This window comes from Dreissena polymorpha, chromosome 4 (genome assembly GCF_020536995.1).
Source record: "Dreissena polymorpha isolate Duluth1 chromosome 4, UMN_Dpol_1.0, whole genome shotgun sequence".
NCBI lineage: Eukaryota > Metazoa > Mollusca > Bivalvia > Myida > Dreissenidae > Dreissena > Dreissena polymorpha.
The window spans coordinates 66,941,974-66,961,277 of NC_068358.1; the positions used below are offsets into that span (position 1 = coordinate 66,941,974).

Sequence of the window (19,304 nt, forward strand, 5' to 3'; positions counted from 1 at the left end):
GATGAAAAATACTATATAGCGTACATTGAACGTAAGGATTTGATCATAAAGATGATATCAATGACAATAGATATATGACATAATAGGGAAAAGTTATGTTTAAAAGTCATCAAAGTGGCATGTATGCACGATTGTTCCACCAACCTCGTAATCATTCTATCTTCGATAGAGTTTGTAATAAGTGTTTGGACCTGCGGAATACTGTGAAACTGTAGCTGGATATATTCTTCAACTCATGGACTAGCTCTTTTAATGCATAAATGTGTTTGCGGGTTTTAATTTGAGATTTTCTTACCTGTTTTGTGAATGTCGATCATTCATTTTCTTGTTTATAACAGAGAGGCAGCCGAGAATGAACAGAGAGGGAGCATTTTGACAGAGAGGCCACCGATATGAATCTACACCGTGAGATATATGCATTTAATACTACACACGTGTGCTTCTACTTCTGTATCAATTATTGCATAAACTGAGTCAAACATTTGTATGATTATAGCGATTATTATGTATCAATTATTGGGATTTTTAATTTGTGATTGAAGTTAACATGTCATTATTTCGTCCTCCTAAATGTTTTAAACAACTACGAAACAGTTTCATTCACTTCATTGATTACATATGTTTAGCACTGACGGTTAGTCTCATCGTCGGATACCCACGGCTGCTGATTACGCTCCGCTCATACATCACTAGGAATGGAGAGTAACGTAATGAATAGACCGGGGGTGGCCGACGATGGGTTAGTCTTGGTAAGAAACAACGTTATAATGTGTTATCTATAAATAGATAGCTGGCACACACATGCATGTACAAGTGCTAGTTAATAAAAGTGAAGAGACTGTGGATATTTTGTTATACTCTTTTCGGTTTAAGGAATATAGTTTGCAGGTATTTCAAATTTATTTTAGCTGAAACATCGTTCTATAATAATATGCATTCATGATATAGCCACTGTTGCATGGCCTATATAGTAATACGGGATTTCAGTAATTCGCACACGTAAGTGTACATTATATACATGTGCCTATGTTTTGGAAAAATAATGCAAATTCTAAATCATCCAAAATCAAGGTTACCCTTTCATTATAAAGTTGAATTATAAATCATCCAAAATCAAGGTTAACCTTTCATTTTAAAGTTTAAAGTTTCTCTCTCAGGTCATACGTAATTAAACACAGATTGCCAGTGCGATAGTTTATGTTGCGGCTGGTGGTGTTGCTGTTGCTGATGATGATACCAACTTTACTGATGATAACGATGGTGATGATCATCATGATAGGAGTGATGGTAATGATTATTGTGGTTATTTATATTAACTCTCTGCATTTCTTGGGAAACATTAATAAAGAACTAAATTATTGCTATTTTACAGAAACATGGCGTACGAGGCAATAGAAGTTTTTGGCTTGGACGGTAATTTTGCTACGGTAAATTGCACGTCAACCCCAATGAAAACTATCTCTGCTGAAACACTACTTGACATGGGTAAAAACATGTCCCCCATTAGCCAACCAAAGGACAGCAATAACAATGTGCTGGACATGAGTTACAACGAAGATGTATCTGGAATAAGTTTAAGCTCTTCAGTTAACCATATTTGTGACATATGTGAATATTCGACCAATCAATGATACAAAATTTGCAAAATCGACATAGATTTATCGCAATAGTTGATACAGAATGCATATAATGTAATCGCAATCAATAATACAGCATCACTGCAATATATGATACAGTCATTTTAAAAACCATTTTGTTTATTTTAATCAATATCTTAGTATATTCAAAATGCCGATATATTACATGTATTTGTATCATAACAGTTATTTGACTTCAATTGCAATATGTAACATACACAGATATGTATATTTCAAAACAGATTTTAGAGAAAAATTATGATATTTTGGCAAAGAGCAACATTTGTTTTCCAGTTTTCTTCGGTAATTTTCAATGTTTTAATAAACAACAACTTCTTCGAAGCGGATTTATACGTTCTCAAGGGAAACTTAATTCTCTACGCCATCTAAAGTACATAGTGTACTTACTTGTTTGCAGTATTAATCCATTGATTTGTATCAAAATTAACAGCGGTATGTAAAATATTGCCGTTACGCCATGGCAATCACATCGCAACATCCGGGTATGAAACAATTGGCTTATACACTGTGTATACACATGCTTTTCCGTACCAACACTCTTTCTGCTGACAGAATTTTGCGAGGGCAAATGATTGGTCCATTTTTGTGGATCTGTTGTGATTTATGGGTTTAGTGGATTGTAACCCTGAGCGATTATTACGAGTTGGCAAGATCTGTGCTCTTGGCGCGAATCGGTCTCTTTCGGGCAGGAATTCATTGAGATTAGACGTTGATTACTAACAGTTCTTTTATTAACCTTATTTGCGGGATCACTCAGTTTACTCTGTTACGTTCATTGTTACTAGTTAATAGTTTACAGTTCTAAATACTTAGTTTCTAGCAAACTCTAAGGAATAGAGTAAGAAATCACTTCAGATCTTACGAATGCGGGTTAAGACGGTCCAAATCCACGACGGCCTAGTAGCGGTGTCCAGTCATTACACCCCCTGGACGTTACACCCCTGGTCTTTACACCCTCTAAGCCTGGACATTACACCCACCAAGATATTGATTAGATTAGAAAGGTGTAATCAACTTATGAACCACTAATTGGATTTGTCATGTAAGATGACACTGATGAGATTAAATTAATCATTAATGGTTGCTCAAATTATTTAATTGAGCAGCCATCATTTAAAACATTAATTTTTATTTCACCAAAATGACTGTAACAATATGCATCTAAATCATAAATACTTTTTTTCAAGAATATACAGAAAAAAAAACTTGAGAAATAAAAATAAAGATAAATAAAATGAATATTTAGAATAAACAAAACACAATCTTAATTCATATACATTTATTTGTATTTCACCATAATGTAATAATAAACATCTAAATCATAAATAATTTTTTCAAGAATATACAGACAGAAAAAACTTTGAAAATAAAATAAAAATAATGATAAATAAAAAATATATATTTAGAATAAACAAAACACAATCTTAAATTTATACATTTCTTTTTATTTCACCAAAATGTAATAATATGCATCTAAATCATTAATACTTTTTTTCAGGAATATGCAGACAGAAATAACTTTAAAAATAAAATAAAAATAATGATAAATAAAAAAAATATTTAGAATATACAAAACACAATCTTAAATTTATACATTTCTTTTTATTTTAAAGCTATAAAAAAAAAATCTTTATTATTTATGGAAACGGCCTCAAATACATAAGGACTAAGGCAATATCTTAATCTCAGTGTATCACATCTGTTACTTAAGTTTTATTACTATTGTAGTTACCATAGTATTTCACTTATCTATTTATATATCTATTTGATTAGCAGTGCATAAAATGCATGCAGTGTTATGTCTCTGATATTGACAATGAAGCAAATCTGCCCTTAGGCTATTTTATATCACTCAAACAAAAGGAGGTAACTTGCTAATAATTTAGAGCAAGTATTAATAAAGTAAAAATATCCTATATCTTTTGGTTTCAGTGAGTTTGTTAGATATTGAAATAGAAGTTACATATTGTCACTGTATGATATATAAAATTTTACTGCAGACCTCAAAGTGACATTTGTTTTATTGATTACAATATCATTAAACTTTAAAGTCAGAATTGATAATGAGGGATCATTGAAGAAACACAATTAACAGGAATCTGTCACTTACTGTAGCAATCAAACACAGTTTATGGGAGGGCCCTAATTTGGCACTAGTCTGTGTATCTTTTATGGCCCCTAATAAACAGTTAGAGGGTCTTTGCCTGGCCCTAATGTGGCCCAAATAGGTCCAATGTTTATCTAAGTGGCCCAGTGTTACTGTTAGTTTTACATTATGTTAGTTTCATAAATGATGACACAAAACTGTGTTAATGATTTAAAACACTAAATTGGGGCATGAGTCTTAATGCAACATAAGATCACTTAATTATTTGAATGATAACAAAAATATATATTGCATGTATAATCCCTCATGTCTCTACCCATTTCCCTTTTCCTGCATGAATACCATTCTGTTACATATCATATCATATTTTTAGAAAAATAATGTTTTTGTTAATAAAATGTAAATCAGATAAAACACAGATACCAAGTTATACCCAGTATTGTCCATAAGACCATTAAATTGAATTTCATTTATGTAAAAATAAGAAAGTATTATTAGGATTCCATACTTTCGCCATGATGTAGTTGGTTAATATGTAACAAATAGTTTCTGATTATTAATAATTAATGGATATGTTTTTATAGAGACTAATCATTATATAAGTTATATAATTGTGTAGGTTAAAGTTTATAAATGAGTATTTACAAAAATAAATTGGTCAAGAATGGTGCAGCTTATAAGATTAAACCAAGTTGGTGTTTTAAATTATTTATCAGTTACAAGACCATTTGATAACAATGGTGTGAACAAACTCCTTTAATTTTAGGTGTTATTATTACACTTTGATAATTACAAATTATTTGAAAATATATCACAGAACAATATTTTTCACACCAAAAAATTGTTATTTCCTAATTAACACTGCACATCAATAAGACAGACATACAGACAAACAAACAATAAAAAACACTTGGACAGACCCCCATTGGACACATATTAAAGCAGGAACATCATTAATCAAGTGAAGTGTGCCCCATGGTAGGTGTGATCACACCTTAGTAACCTAATCAATTATGTTTACATCTTGGTGGGTGTAATGTCCAGGCTTAGCGGGTGTAAAGACTAGGGGTGTAACGTCCAGGGGGTGTAATGACTGGAAATCCTAGTAGCTTAACAAGATAATCATAAATCTGATTATTGAAAAATAAATGGTACATTTATCAATTTGTGTGGTTGTAATAGCAATAGTAATGTATAATAATGATCATTGTCATTCGAACCGTTATTATCCTGGCTGTCAATGTCCATGCGTGAAAAAGGCTGGTCGTCATATATCGAGGCCGTCGTCGGTTTAGGCTGTATTGACCAGACTCATATCTGACATGCGCGCTAAGCGTAGGTAAACAAGTATCAGCTACTTTTGTTTTGGAAAATGTTCTTAAGATATTACGAAGGAGCGATTCACGTTTATATTAACTGTTAACATGCGTTCAACATTTTTAGCTCATCTATTTTTTGAAAAAAAAATATGAGCTATTGTCATCACCTTGGCGTCGGCGTCGGCGTCGGCGTCCGGTTAAGTTTTGCGTTTAGGTCCACTTTTCTCAGAAAGTATCAATGCTATTGCATTCAAACTTGGTACACTTACTTACTATCATGAGGGGACTGGGCAGGCAAAGTTAGATAACTCTGGCGTGCATTTTGACAGAATTATGTGCCCTTTTTATACTTAAAAAATTGAAAATTTTGGTTAAGTTTTGCGTTTAGTTCCACTTTTCGCAGTAAGTATCAATGCTATTGCATTCAAACTTGGTACACTTACTTACTATCATGAGGGGACTGGGCAGGCAAAGTAAGATAACTCTGGCATGCATTTTGACAGAATTATGTGCCCTTTTTATACTTAGAAAATTGACAATTTTGGTTAAGTTTTGTGTTTAGGTCCATTTTATTCCTTAAGCATCAAAGCTATTGCTTTCATACTTGCAACACTTACTAACTATCATAAGGGGACTGTGCAGGCAAAGTAATGTAACTCTGACTGGCATTTTGACAGAATTATGTGCCCTTTTTATACTTAGAAAATTGAAAATTTGATTAAGTTTTGTGTTTAGGTCCACTTTATTCCTACAGTATCAAAGCTATTGCTTTCATACTTGCAAGATTTATGAACTATCATAAGGGGACGGTGCAGGCAAAGTTATGTAACTCTGACTGGCATTTGGACGGAATTATGGGCCCTTTATACTTAGAAAATTGAAAATTTGGTTAAGATTTATGTTTTGGTCCACTTTACCCCTAAAATATCATAGATATTGCTTTCATACTTGGAACACTCACAAACTATCATAAGGGTACAGTAAAAGGACAAGTTGCATAACTCTGGTTGTCATTGTTACGGAATTATGGCCCTTTTTTGACTTAGTAACTTTTAATATATGGTTAAATTTTGTGTTTCGATCCACTCGAAGTATCAAGGCTATTGCTTTCAAACTTCAAATACTTACATGCTATCATGAGGTTACTGTACCTGGCAACTTGAATTTTACTTTGACCTTTGAATGACCTTGACTCTCAAGGTCAAATTATTAAATTTTGCTAAAATTGCCATAACTTCTTTATTTACGATTAGATTTGATTGATACTTTGATGAAACTACTCTTACCTGACATACCACAATAGACTTCACCCAAACCATCCCCCGTGCCCTCCCCCCCAACCCCCTCCCCCCCCCTATTTTTTTTTTTTTTTTTTTTTTTTTTTTTAAGATCATCTCACAAATGACCACCACACCCACTATCCCCCCATTCCACCCCCCCCCCAATTTTTTTTTGATTTTTTATTTTTTTTATTTTTTAAGATCATCTCACAAATTATCACCACACCCTCACACTATAACCCCCCCCCCCCATTTTTTTTTTAAAACGGTTATGTTTGAAATACCGTCCAACCATCGCACCCAAACCCCCCCCCCCCCCCCCCCCCGATTTTATTTTATTTATTATTTTTTTTTCGCTTTTTTGGAAGATAATGTAATAAATGTCCACAACCCCACACTATACACCCCTCTTCACTCCACTCCTCCCTCCTTTGTGATTGAAAATGAGAGTCCCTTCACCTTTAAAAAGAAAATAGATGAGCGGTCTGCACCCGCAAGGCGGTGCTCTTGTTTTATATATGTTTTAACTAAACACGACTAGATCTAGTACCATGTAAGGCGTGTTTTATTATTTTACGTCAGGTACAAATGTGTGACCTTGAAATTAAAGGGGCCGTCCAACAGATAAAGCGTCGTATCGACGCGAAACGATATTTTGGGAAACTACGAGGATTGCTTATATAGCTAATAAATACGTCCGCATTCGACATGAGCGTGGATGATCGAGTGGTCAAGGCAGGAGGCATTTTACTCCAGATATCCAGGGGTTAGTGGTTCGAGCCCTGTTGACGGTTACTTTTTTCCTTTTTTAAATTGTATTCTTGTTTTTATATTGGAAATTTTTTAGTTCAAATGTTTAAATGTATCAATATAAAGCATTTAATGACAAGCTTCAATACATGCCAAAATCTGTTGGACGGCCCCTTTAATAGCATTTGTATCATAAACAATTTGATCCCAGCAATGAAACTAAGTTATTATCCCCCGCAATAGGCGGAGGGATATTGTTTTGGCGTTGTCCGTCCGTTCGTCTTTCCGTCCGTCCGTCCGTCCGGCACTTTTGTGTCCGGGGCCATATCTTGGAAGTGCTTTGGCGGATTTCATTGAAACTTGGTATGAGTATATTTATGGAAAAGAGGATGATGGGATATCAATTCAACGAATTTGCTTGCGATTTTGCGAAACGAATAAGTAAACGAAGGGATTTTTTTATAATTCAAAGATAATTTTTAAGCAGTCCAACGGACTTCCTTGACACAAAACAAGGAGTCCGAGTATCATTTTAAGGAGTCTCGGACTACCGGACTCCCGTTAGTGTCGGACACTGTCGGATTGTCACAACGCGATTCGACAAAAGATGTCTGCTCTCCGTGAACAAAGCTCGGACACAACATTAACGGTAAGGCTTTTTTATTTGAAATGTTGCTTATTAAATGAATGGTTATGGACAAGAAGATTTATAAAGTTTTCACAAAATAGGCCTTATATAAGCAAATTTTCAATTTTTTTACCCCCGGGGCAGGGTCAAATTTGACCCCAGGGGCATAATTTGAAAACAAGGGCTGTTTGTAAAGCATGCATGCCCCCCATATGGGCGCTTCGTTGTAGTGACAGCCATTGTGTGAATATGTTTTTTGTCACTGTGACCTTGACCTTTGACCTAGTGACCTGAAAATCAATAGGGGTCATCTGCGAGTCATCATCAATGTACCTATGAAGTTTCATGATCCTAGCCATAAGTGTTCTTGAGGTATCATCCGGAAACCATTTTACTATTTCGGGTCACCGTGACCTAGACCTTTGACCTGGTGACATGAAAATCAATAGGGGTCACCCAGCGATTTTCCTTGTCCAATTGGGAAAAGTACCCGTACCGGTCCGATTGGGAAAAATTGAGTCGTGAAAACCTCAAAATTGGGAAAAATCGAGTCGTGAAATCCTGAAATTGGGAAAATCGCGTCGTGAAGTTTGGGTCTTATTGAATACATCATACAGTTCATACTTAATTGAACATATCCATTTAAATAATCATTTGCAGGCATGCCTTAATGACCATTAAGTTATAAAGTTTATATAAATAACAAAATATTATAAAGAACACACCAAATCAATTACTAGTTGTTTTAATCTCTTTTAAAGCAATGTCTCTCTCTTTCATTTTTGTGAAAATTTCAACAATCTTTGATGTTTGATCATCACTCAGTTGCTTGCATCCCTCCCTGCACAGCATCATTATTGCTGTCAATGTGTCCTGTGATAGATGGTTCCGATTGGTTTTTTTGGCATAATATTTGCTATTATGACTCATTTCAAACTACGATAAGGTTACAAACCGACGTAAAACAGTACGCTGGCTGCCTGGCAAAAGAACCGGAAACAGTAACAACTCTATTGATTGAATGCGCTGAATAATAAAACCCGAAATTAATCGAGCGCGTGGTTACACACAACTATACGATTTTCTTTGTTCGCTCGCCGAAAGTTGGTTTTTTTACGAAACTTTCTATCGTTTTGAGAAAAAATTCGGACGCTGATTGGGATTTTTCCAGATGCCGATTGGGAATTTGGGAATTTTCGCTCGATTGGGAAAGTACCGTTTTGGGAATTTGGGAATTTTCGTTGGATTGGGAAAGTACCGTTTACCGGTACTTTATAAAGAAGGAGGAAAATCGCTGCGGGTCATCTGCGAGTCATGATCAATCTACCTATCAAGTTTCATGATCCTAGGCATAAGCGTTCTTCCGTTATCATCCGGAAACCATTTTACTATTTCGGGTCACCGTGACCTTGACCTTTGACCTAGTGACCTATAAATCAATAGGGGTCATCTGCGAGTCATGATCGATGTACCTATGAAGTTTCATGATCATAGGCATAAGCGTTATTGAGTTATCATCCGGAAACCATTTTACTATTTCGGGTCACCATGACCTTGACCTTTGACCTAGTGACCTCAAAATTAATAGGGGTCATCTGCGAGTCATGATCAATGTACCTATGAAGTTTCATGATCGTAACCATAAGCGTTCTTGAGTTATCATCCGGAAACCATTTTACTATTTCGGGTCACCGTGACCTTGACCTTTGATATTGTGACCTGAAAATCTTAAATATGGGTCAACTGCGAGTCATGATCAATCTACCTATCAAGTTTGACCTTGACCTTTGACCTAGTGACCTGAAAATCAATAGGGGTCATCTGCGAGTCATGATCGATGTACCTATGAAGTTTCATGATCCTAGGCATAAGCGTTCTTGAGTTATCATCCGGAAACCATTTTACTATTTCGGGTCACCATTACCTTGACCTTTGACCTAGTGACCTCAAAATCAATAGGGATCATCTGCGAGTCATGATCAATGTACCTATGAAGTTTCATGATCGTAGCCATAAGCGTTCTTGAGTTATCATCCGGAAACCATTTTACTATTGCGGGTCACCGTGACCTTGACCTTTGATATAGTGACCTGAAAATCTTCAATAGGGGTCAACTGCTTGTCATGATCAATCTACCTATCAAGTTTCATGATCCTAGGAATAAGTGTTCTTGAGTTATCATCCGGAAACCATTTTACTATTTCGGGTCACTGTGACCTTGACCTTTGACCTAGTGACCTGAAAATCAATAGGGGTCATCTGCGAGTAATGATCAATATACCTATGAAGTTTCATGATCCTAGGCATAAGCGTTCTTTAGTTATCATCTGGAAACCATTTTACTATTTCGGGTCACCGTTACCTTGACCTTTGACCTGAAAATCAATAGGGGTCATCTGCCAGTCATTATCAATCTACCTATGAAGTTTCATGATCCTAGGCATAAGCGTTCTTGAGTTATCATCCGGAAACTATTTTACTCTTTCGGGTCACCGTGACCTTGACCTTTGACCTGGTGACTTGAAAATTTATAGGGGTCATCTGCAAGTCATGATCAATCTACCTATCAAGTTTCATGATCCTAGGCATAAGCGTTCTTGAGTTATCATCCGAAAACCATTTTACTATTAGGGTCACCGTGACCTTGATCTTTGACCTAGTGACCTCAAAATCAATAGGGGTCATCTGCAAGTCATGATCAATGTACCTATGAAGTTTCATGATCCTAGGCCTAAGCGTTCTTGAGTTATCATCCGGAAACCACCTGGTGGACGGACCGACATTCCGACATGTGCAAATCAATATACCCCCTCTTCTTCGAAAGGGGGCATAATAAAATAATATATCCTTAAGTAACACAAAATGCTTATTTGCAAACGAGACAATTTTCATTGTATTTGGGGGATATCAAAACAATAATTAAGTGAAAAACTAAACTTCCCAATTAAAATGAAATAGTTAGTCAATGCAACCTAAATAGTTAAAAAAAACATTACAAGATATCAATCATACAGGATACAGCCCTGTACAACCAAATTTTGATAACAAATAGAATTTTTTATTGAAATAATACATTGTAATGCATGTAAATAAAAAAAGTACATTTTCAGTATTGGTTCAACAAAAAAAATTATTAACTAGTGACCTGAAAATCAATAGGGGTCATCTGCGCGCCATGATCAATCTACCTATCAAGTTTCATGATCCTAGGAATAAGCTTTCTTCAGTTATCATCCGGAAATCATTTAACTATTTCGGGTCACCGTGAACTTGACCTTTGACCTAGTGACCTCAAAATCAATAGGGGTCATCTGTGAGTCATGATCAATGTACCTATGAAGTTTCATGATCCTAAGCATAAGTGTTCTTGAGTTATCATTCGGAAACCATTTTACTATTTCGGGTCACCATAACCTTGACCTTTGACCTAGTGACCTGAAAATCGATAGGGGTCAACTGCGAGTCATGATCAATCTACCTATCAAGTATCATGATCCTAGGCATAAGCGTTCTTGAGTTATCATCCGGAAACCATTTTACTATTTCGGGTCATCGTGACCTTGACCTTTGACCTAGTGACCTGAAAATCGATAGGGGTCATCTGCGAGTCATGATCAATGTACCTATGAAGTTTCATGATCATAGGCATAAGCGTTCTTGAGTTATCACCCGGAAACCATTTTACTATTTCGGGTCACTGTGAGCTTGACCTTTGACCTAGTGATCTTAAAATCAATAGGGGTCATCTGCCAGTCATGATCAATCTACCTATCAAGTTTCATGATCCTAGGCATAAGCGTTCTTGAGTTATCATCTGGAAACAATTTTACTATTTCGGGTCATCGTGACCTTGACCTTTGACCTAGTGACCTGAAAATCAATAGAGGTCATCTGCCAGCCATTATCAATCTACCTACGAAGTTTCATGATCCTAGCCATAAGCGTTCTTGAGTTATCATCCGGAAACCATTTTACTATTTTGGGTCATTGTGACCTTAACCTTTGAACTAGTGACCTGAAAATCAATAGGGGTCATCTGCGAGTCATGATCAATCTACCTATCAAGTTTCATAATCCTAGGCCTAAGCGTACTTGAGTTATCATCCGGAAACCATTTTACTATTTCGGGTCACCGTGATCTTGACCTTTGACCTAGTGACCTCAAAATCAATAGGGGTCATCTGCGAGTCATGATCAATGTACCTATGAAGTTTCATGATCCTAGCCCCAAGCGTTCTTGAGTGATCATCCGGAAACCACCTGGTGGACAGACCGACGGACCGACAGACCGACAGACCGACATGTGCAAAGCAATATATCCCCTCTTCTTCGAAGGGGGGCATAAAAAATGAAAGAGGTTCACCACATGAACATTCCTGAGAAATTTCATCAGAATTGGACCAGTAGTTTAGGAGAAGAAGATGTTTAAAGAAAAAATTAACGCACTGACGCACACACGACGGACACAGGACCATGACATAAGCCCCGTTGGCCTTTGGCCAGTGGAGCTAAACATGAATGTTGTTTAATACTCTGAAGTAGAGCATACGTTGCTAAAGAACATGCAGCCGGTTGTTTTGTTTAGCTCGCAAAAGGGTTATCACCTTTAGCATGAACCCCCTTTCGCGGTGTTGTGAAGCTGTGCCTTGAAACAGTTCCTTTGGTGAAGTCTGACATATATTATTCATTTGAATGCTATGCCACATTTGGAAAACATAGATTGGGAACGTCCGACGTATTGCTGTAAGACTTGATTAGGTACGCCAGACTTTAACTTTATATAGGACTTTGTTCTTCAATCTTGGGAGGTATATACTTGTTTAATACATTTTAAGTTAGAAAATAACATAAATATTTACTTGCCTAACAATTGCTTTTACAACAATTCTTCATCAACTTTAAACTTTAATATTTTCCCAATTCTGAAAAAAGCAATCTTCCAACAGAAATCATGCACGATAGGGATTTGTTGTGAATCGTTGGTCTGCTTAATTGTGTATTTTCACAAAATATAATCAAAAACATGTAACACTATAAGTCACGTTTAATGAAGAATCATGCAGGAGATTGTTTCGTTAAATTACTACATCCGTTTATCGTTGGGCACATTAAGATTATCTAGCCATGATAATAATATTGGCATTCGAGACATCAGTTTATCAAACACGAATATTATAACCTTGAACATTTGAATTTAATAATATATTGCAAGCACTTCATGTGACTTAATAAAACTTTTTTACAACCTGCCACATGTCTGATAAAAGGGAGTTTCACATAACATCACACAAACGCAATAAATCAATGCTATAAGTGAACACATTTATGTCTTTGAGGCATTCTGAAAACACTCAAAAAATCTCCAAAATGTTTGCCTTAGACACTTGAAACATCAATAAACTGGCCTCCAGAGCCCAAACAAACGTACAAGAGCATATAAATTTCGGCACAAATAAACAAAATATACTTGGCAATATTTACATATACTTCTTTTAAGAAGATGATTATAAATGTTCATAATTAATCTGTAAACCAACGTCATTCAATACAGCCTTTCTTCATTATCGTGAAATACTACTTATGTTCAATCAATCTTACGCCTTACAGTGTATTGTTTATGTGTAGCAACGTCAAATATTCCACAATCGCTAAATGGCTCACTTGCGTTATACATCGCAAGGCTGATGCTCAATGTTGCGACTAACGCTAAATGTCGCAAAACATACTGCCGCATTGAAGCATTGGCCGTACTAATGTCGCCATATTTTACTGCCGCTTTATGTCGCAACAACAACGGTCAATGTCAATCTAAAACCCGACTTTTCCCGGTAAAGTTTTCCAGTGTGAGCCGGAGTTTACCCTAAGTCATATTTTTTAACAAACTGTGTAGCCGATCTGTATAATTTTGTTTTATATTGAATATTAAAGCCATGGGCGTTGAGATCTTAGACATGTTGATTTTTAAAGGTTTTCAGAAAGGGATCTAGGGATATTTTATGAACAATTTTTGTAGAAGACCTATAAAAGAGGCTACATACCAAATATGAAAGACCTGTGTTTTGCGCTTTCAAATATGACGATTTAACAAGGTTTTATATATACACGTAAAGTGAAAACTTGTAAATCTAATCGCGTGACCAGTTTTGACCCTGTGGGACATAATTTGAAAACACTATTTCAGGGTCTTTAGATGATGCTACACACTAAGCATTAAAGCCTTTAGAATTGAAGTTTCCGAAAATGAAAATTTAAAGACATTCCATATTTGTGTATAAGTGTTTATTTAAGTGGTGATCTTCGGGGCCGAGCTCGTTTTTGCTCTTGGGAGCATACTTTTAATAAACTTTGAAGATGCTACACAACTTTGGTGCAAACAAAATATTAATCATTTACACCATGGGGTTTCAGATGAGATTTTTTTAGTTAAAACACTTTAAAAGGCCGCATGGCTTAATCAATCAACGGACCGAAACACATTCAGGAGAGTTCTTGTTAATATAAAGTTGACACATGGACACACGGACACGTCATTGACGGACACGGTATCCAATAGCTCACCATGAGCACAGTGTGCTCAGGTGAGGTAAAACCTATGTCAAAAGAACTCCATTAATAAAAGTAATTCAGTAGCAACAAGTATCTGTAAAATATATAAATATGTGCTTGCTTTTTGTACAGTACTGTAGTTTAAAATAAAGCCTTTACAGTTAGGCACATAAACATAAATGCATTGAACGAGTGCATTACTATCAACTACATGTAAAAATGAACACGTACTGTACTAATTGTCAAGACAGATTATTTAAGAAATGATCGACGGGTAACCGTTGGTTACTGCGGTAATAACCAACGGTATGGATTTCCGATGCGTAGGAATTAAACCACGAGGGCGTTGCCCGATCGGTTTGATAACAAGCATCGGAACGACATACCGTTGGTTATAACCGCAATAACCAACGGTTACCCGTCGATTATTTCGATTCTAACACGATTTCATTAATAAGTTACCCGCGATTTAAAGGTTATAAATGAGAATTATATTAACCGAACGTCCTCCACTTTTCCGCGAAAACGCGACGTCACCACAACAATGAAAATCAAATGACGTCGTCTTCATTCATAAACAGTGCGCGGACAATCAAAGTGACGTCACTTAAAACAACCGTTGGTATATCGGGGTAATAACCAACAGTAGTTTTCCTTCTTTGTATATAGAAAAAAAGTCACGTGCCGTGGTAGAATAAAAATTATACGCTGGACGGGAGATACCAATAGGTGCAATGGAATGACCTTGTACATAATTGAACTACCGTCTAATGGGTCTCATGTAGGAATTTATCAAAGGGTATGATGTAAATACATGAAATAACCTAAATGTACTGTTTACTAAAGATATAGTTGTATAACTTCGTCACAATATCACAACATTTATAATCTACCATCATATAGACATAAATATTTTCATATTGTTTGAAAACATCTTCCAACTTAGTTTGGCTAGTAATTTGTTTTTGTTCCAATCGATTGTGTAATGTGGAATTCAATCGATTGCTGTTGGCAAATTATCGTGTTTTAATGTATTATTTATTGTACGCCACAGTTTGTTTTACATATTACATGTATACAGATGATGGTAGAATTCACATTTAGCACCAGTCATTCCTACCAATCTTCTGCTTACATCGAACCATTGTTTTTATCCATTTAAAAAACAGTGTCTTATACAATATAGTTTTATTACTGTGTTTATTTTTTAGAGACAAGAAATATGTGATGCTGACAACGACATGAACAAGCAATCCAGGTACATGAACACATAAATTTGTTAGACATTGTATAAATTGACAACTTTTATGTACCATACATTGGGTGGTTTATCGTGTCCATATGTGTATATTTGAATGTTGGTATGGTTAATATATTAATTCTTGGATATACACATATTTATTCTTAGATATACTCACACATTGTATATAATGGACCAATTTAAATTATAAGATTTCTTAACAGTCCTTATACCTGTTGCTTAACAATTTTAGCGGCGTTATGTCGATTGAAAAGGTATTCTCAGATATAAGAACTGCAGCGAAGGAAATAATTCTCCGGATGCAGGTAACTCAACAAATGAATCCGAATAAGTAAAATTTCTCTTTATTTTGGGAAAAAGCTTTTTGACAAATTAAGGAGTATCGACTATCAAATTATTTAATTCAAAGTGTTTACACAACGTTTAACATTGAATATAACTGATATCAACATATTTTAAAGACTATGAAACAACATTATAGAGAACACGAATTGTCCGGATTTGTCTTGTTTCAAGTTATCCCTTTTCAAGGTTACGCATCATAATCAGTCTGTTTCCTTAACATGTCCTGGTAAAGGTTTCAAACAAACTATTTTGTAACGTCGAATAAACTGATTATGCAGTATCCTACTGTGTTAAAAACAAATTCGGACGTGTACTGTCATGTCTTTTGTATATCCGTTCTTAGGAACCAAATGATAAGCGTTCGCTTGAGGAAAAAAACGAGATCTTTTCATCCTTAACACAAGCGGAAATGATGTTCAAAGATAAGGATTATTATTGCCGACGTCTGCTGGAAAGGAGCTGTTTTCTGGAAGCTCTTAATGCATGCCAGGTAGATAGAAACATCTGTAAGAAAAACAACTTTTATTTTAGCTCGTCAAAACTATCCCGACACTTAACTTTGTTCATGAACCGTTTAAAAATCGTGGCGACTAATATTTTAGTATCCGTATCAAGATCGATTAAATGAAAACTCCACTCAGCTACGGCAATTGTGTCATCAAATTTGTGAAACAAGTACATCAACAAAAAGTGTGTTATTTATTGATTTAATATTTAATTCACACATTTTTGGTTCGACTTCATCCAACAATCAAGGCTTGTTGAGGCACTCTCGATTCCGTTTCCTGAGAACAACCACAACTTGCGATCTTTAGGGGGAGATTACGTGAGTAAGGATCGAACCCGGGACCTCCCGGTCCCTAGGCGCACACCGCGTACACGACACAACGGCATTATCATGCCTTTCATATCAATTTGGACGACTACTAGAATGAAATTTTGCAATTTATCAATATAGAAAACACATAAGATGCACGTTTTCTTCCGTTAATTCGAGGATGCATGTGCGAGAACATTGGCGCCTCCTTCATTCTGTCCCTTTTCTATCAACAGCGAATGGTGGCTATATATGTGAAACTTGTTTCAGGAAAAAACGATTCAAACGAACCGGGGCTTATTTGAAGAGCTAGTGAAGAAATGTGAAATGTTAAAATCTCAAATATCCACAGACCATTCTAGGTAAGTTCTCCAATCATTATCGGCTGTTATGTAATAAAAACATGATAGGCTGGTTAGATCATGGGATGGCGGGAAATTGATAGTTTCCTGTGAAAAAAAATAAAATAAATAGATGCTGGCGTTGATTTGTATGCCCCCCTTCGAAGAAGAGGGGGTATATTGTTTTGCACATGTCGGTCCGTCGGTCCGTCCACCAGATGGGTTCCGGATGATAACTCAAGAACGCTTAGGCCTAGGATCATGAAACTTCATAGATGCATTGATCATGACTGGCAAATGACCCCTATTGATTTTCAGGTCACTAGGTCAAAGGTCAAGGTCACAGTGACTCGAAATAGTAAAATGGTTTCCGGATGATATCTCAAGAATGCTTAGGCCTAGGATCATGAAACTTCATAAGTACATTGCTCATGACTGGCAGATGACACCTATTAATTTTCAGGTCACTAGGTTAAAGGTCATTGTCACAGTGACTCGAAATAGTAAAATGGTTTCCGGGTGATTACTCAAGAATGCTTACGCCTAGGATCATAAAACTTCACAGGAACATTGATCATGACTGGTAGATGACACCTAATGATTTTCAGGTCACTATGTCAAAGGTCAAGGTCACAGTGACTCGAAATAGTAAAATGGTTTCCGGATGATAACTCCAGAATGATTAAGCCTAGGATCATGAAACTTCAAAGGTACATTGATCCTGACTGGCAGATGACACCTATTGATTTTCAGGACACTAGGTCAAAGGTCAATGTCACAGTGACTCGAAATAGTAAAATGGTTTCCGGATGAAAACTCAAGAATGATTACGCCTAGGATCATGAAACTTCATAGGTACATTGATCATGACTGGCAGATGACCCCTATTAATTTTCAGGTCACTAGGTCAAAGGTCAAGGTCACAGTGACTCGAAACAGTAAAATGGTTTCCTGATGATAACTCAAGAATAATTAGGCCTAGGATCATGAAACTTCATAGGTACAGTGATCATGACTGGTAGATGACCCCTATTGAGTTTCAGGTCACTAGGTCAAAGGTCAGGGTCACAGTATCAAAAAAGGTATTCACACAATGGCTGCCACTACAACTGACAGCCTATATGGGGGGCATGTATGTTTTACAAACAGCCATTGTTTAATTTCTTGTTTATGTAAATAATTTATACATCAGTAATTAGCTAAATGATTCATTGATAACTTCATAAATAACTTAAGTTTTTGATTATACTATATTTTTGATACTTGGTATCTTCAATCGAAATATGGTGGCTTTTAACTTTATAATGTTACATAATTAGTTTAAATTTAAATTTATAAAGAAGAACTTACCATCAATTAAAAAATACCCAGTTAAACGATCTTCATTTGATGCTTATTAATAAAATGTGAAACATAGAGGAAAACAGATTGCGCTTGTAATTTAATGACATCTTTCTAAGAGTCACAACCTTTTCACATTGTATTTTGCGACCAAGTTTTTGGTCAAGGCTCACTAAACTCAACTTTCTCATGCTTAAGTTTCAATTATTTAAACTGGAAAATGATTTGAAACAAATTTAAGTAGAATTTGCAAGTATGAATTACATGTATTTCTTAATATATGCGGTTTATTTTCAGTACAAAAAAATCACTTAACGAAAAATTTGAGTTTTCCTAGTGTAGGTACACATGAATACATTAATAAGTTTAATGTATTCTATCGAGTTGGTCAAATAAGCAACACCATTTGCATAAAAGTCCGATTGAACACTGGTGCGGATGCAGCGTATGATTAAAAACCTGTTCTTTGTTCATGGTGGTTATTATCGTTTTTAGTGAACTTATTCCGATAGCAAAATCATTAGAAGATATGAGACAGATCTGTGTGAAAAACGAGAAAACTTTAGTGAAGGAAATGGACCTCCTACAACAAGAAATAACACAAAAAGAAGACGAAATTAAAAAACTAAAGTTTGCATTACTGTAAGTTGAGTAAAAACTAATTATTGTGTTATGTCTTTTCTTTTTTATCAACAGTTTGAAATGTTTTAAAAGAGTTATGTCTTCACTTTTATGTTATATTTGATGATGATGATGATGATGATGATGATGATGATGATGATGATGATGATGATGATGGTGATGATGATGATTATGATAATATAATGATAATGATAATGATACTGATAATGATGATGATGATGAGGAGGAGGAGGAGGAGGAGGAGGAGGAGAAGAAGATGATGATGAAGA

General features: G+C 35.6%; 1 protein-coding gene across 8 annotated transcripts in view; it reads left to right on the forward strand.

Moving 5' to 3' along the window:
- Window positions 1-2,319: 2,319 nt before the first annotated feature.
- The window catches only part of LOC127879105 (spectrin beta chain, non-erythrocytic 1-like), a 254,747-nt gene continuing 237,762 nt past the window's right edge, over window positions 2,320-19,304 (forward strand). Inside the window, exons 1-7 of one of the 8 annotated variants that reach the window (XM_052425749.1) lie at window positions 2,320-2,496; window positions 7,587-7,763; window positions 15,500-15,546; window positions 15,782-15,854; window positions 16,238-16,384; window positions 16,982-17,073; window positions 18,889-19,035. In XM_052425749.1, the coding sequence (XP_052281709.1) occupies window positions 7,722-7,763; window positions 15,500-15,546; window positions 15,782-15,854; window positions 16,238-16,384; window positions 16,982-17,073; window positions 18,889-19,035 (548 nt within the window). In that variant the 5' untranslated portion in view covers window positions 2,320-2,496; window positions 7,587-7,721. Of the gene's footprint in view, window positions 2,497-7,586; window positions 7,764-14,606; window positions 15,088-15,499; window positions 15,547-15,781; window positions 15,855-16,237; window positions 16,401-16,981; window positions 17,074-18,888; window positions 19,036-19,304 lie in introns of those variants that run through there. The other 7 variants (XM_052425750.1, XM_052425752.1, XM_052425754.1 and 4 more) reach the window with 7 other exon arrangements.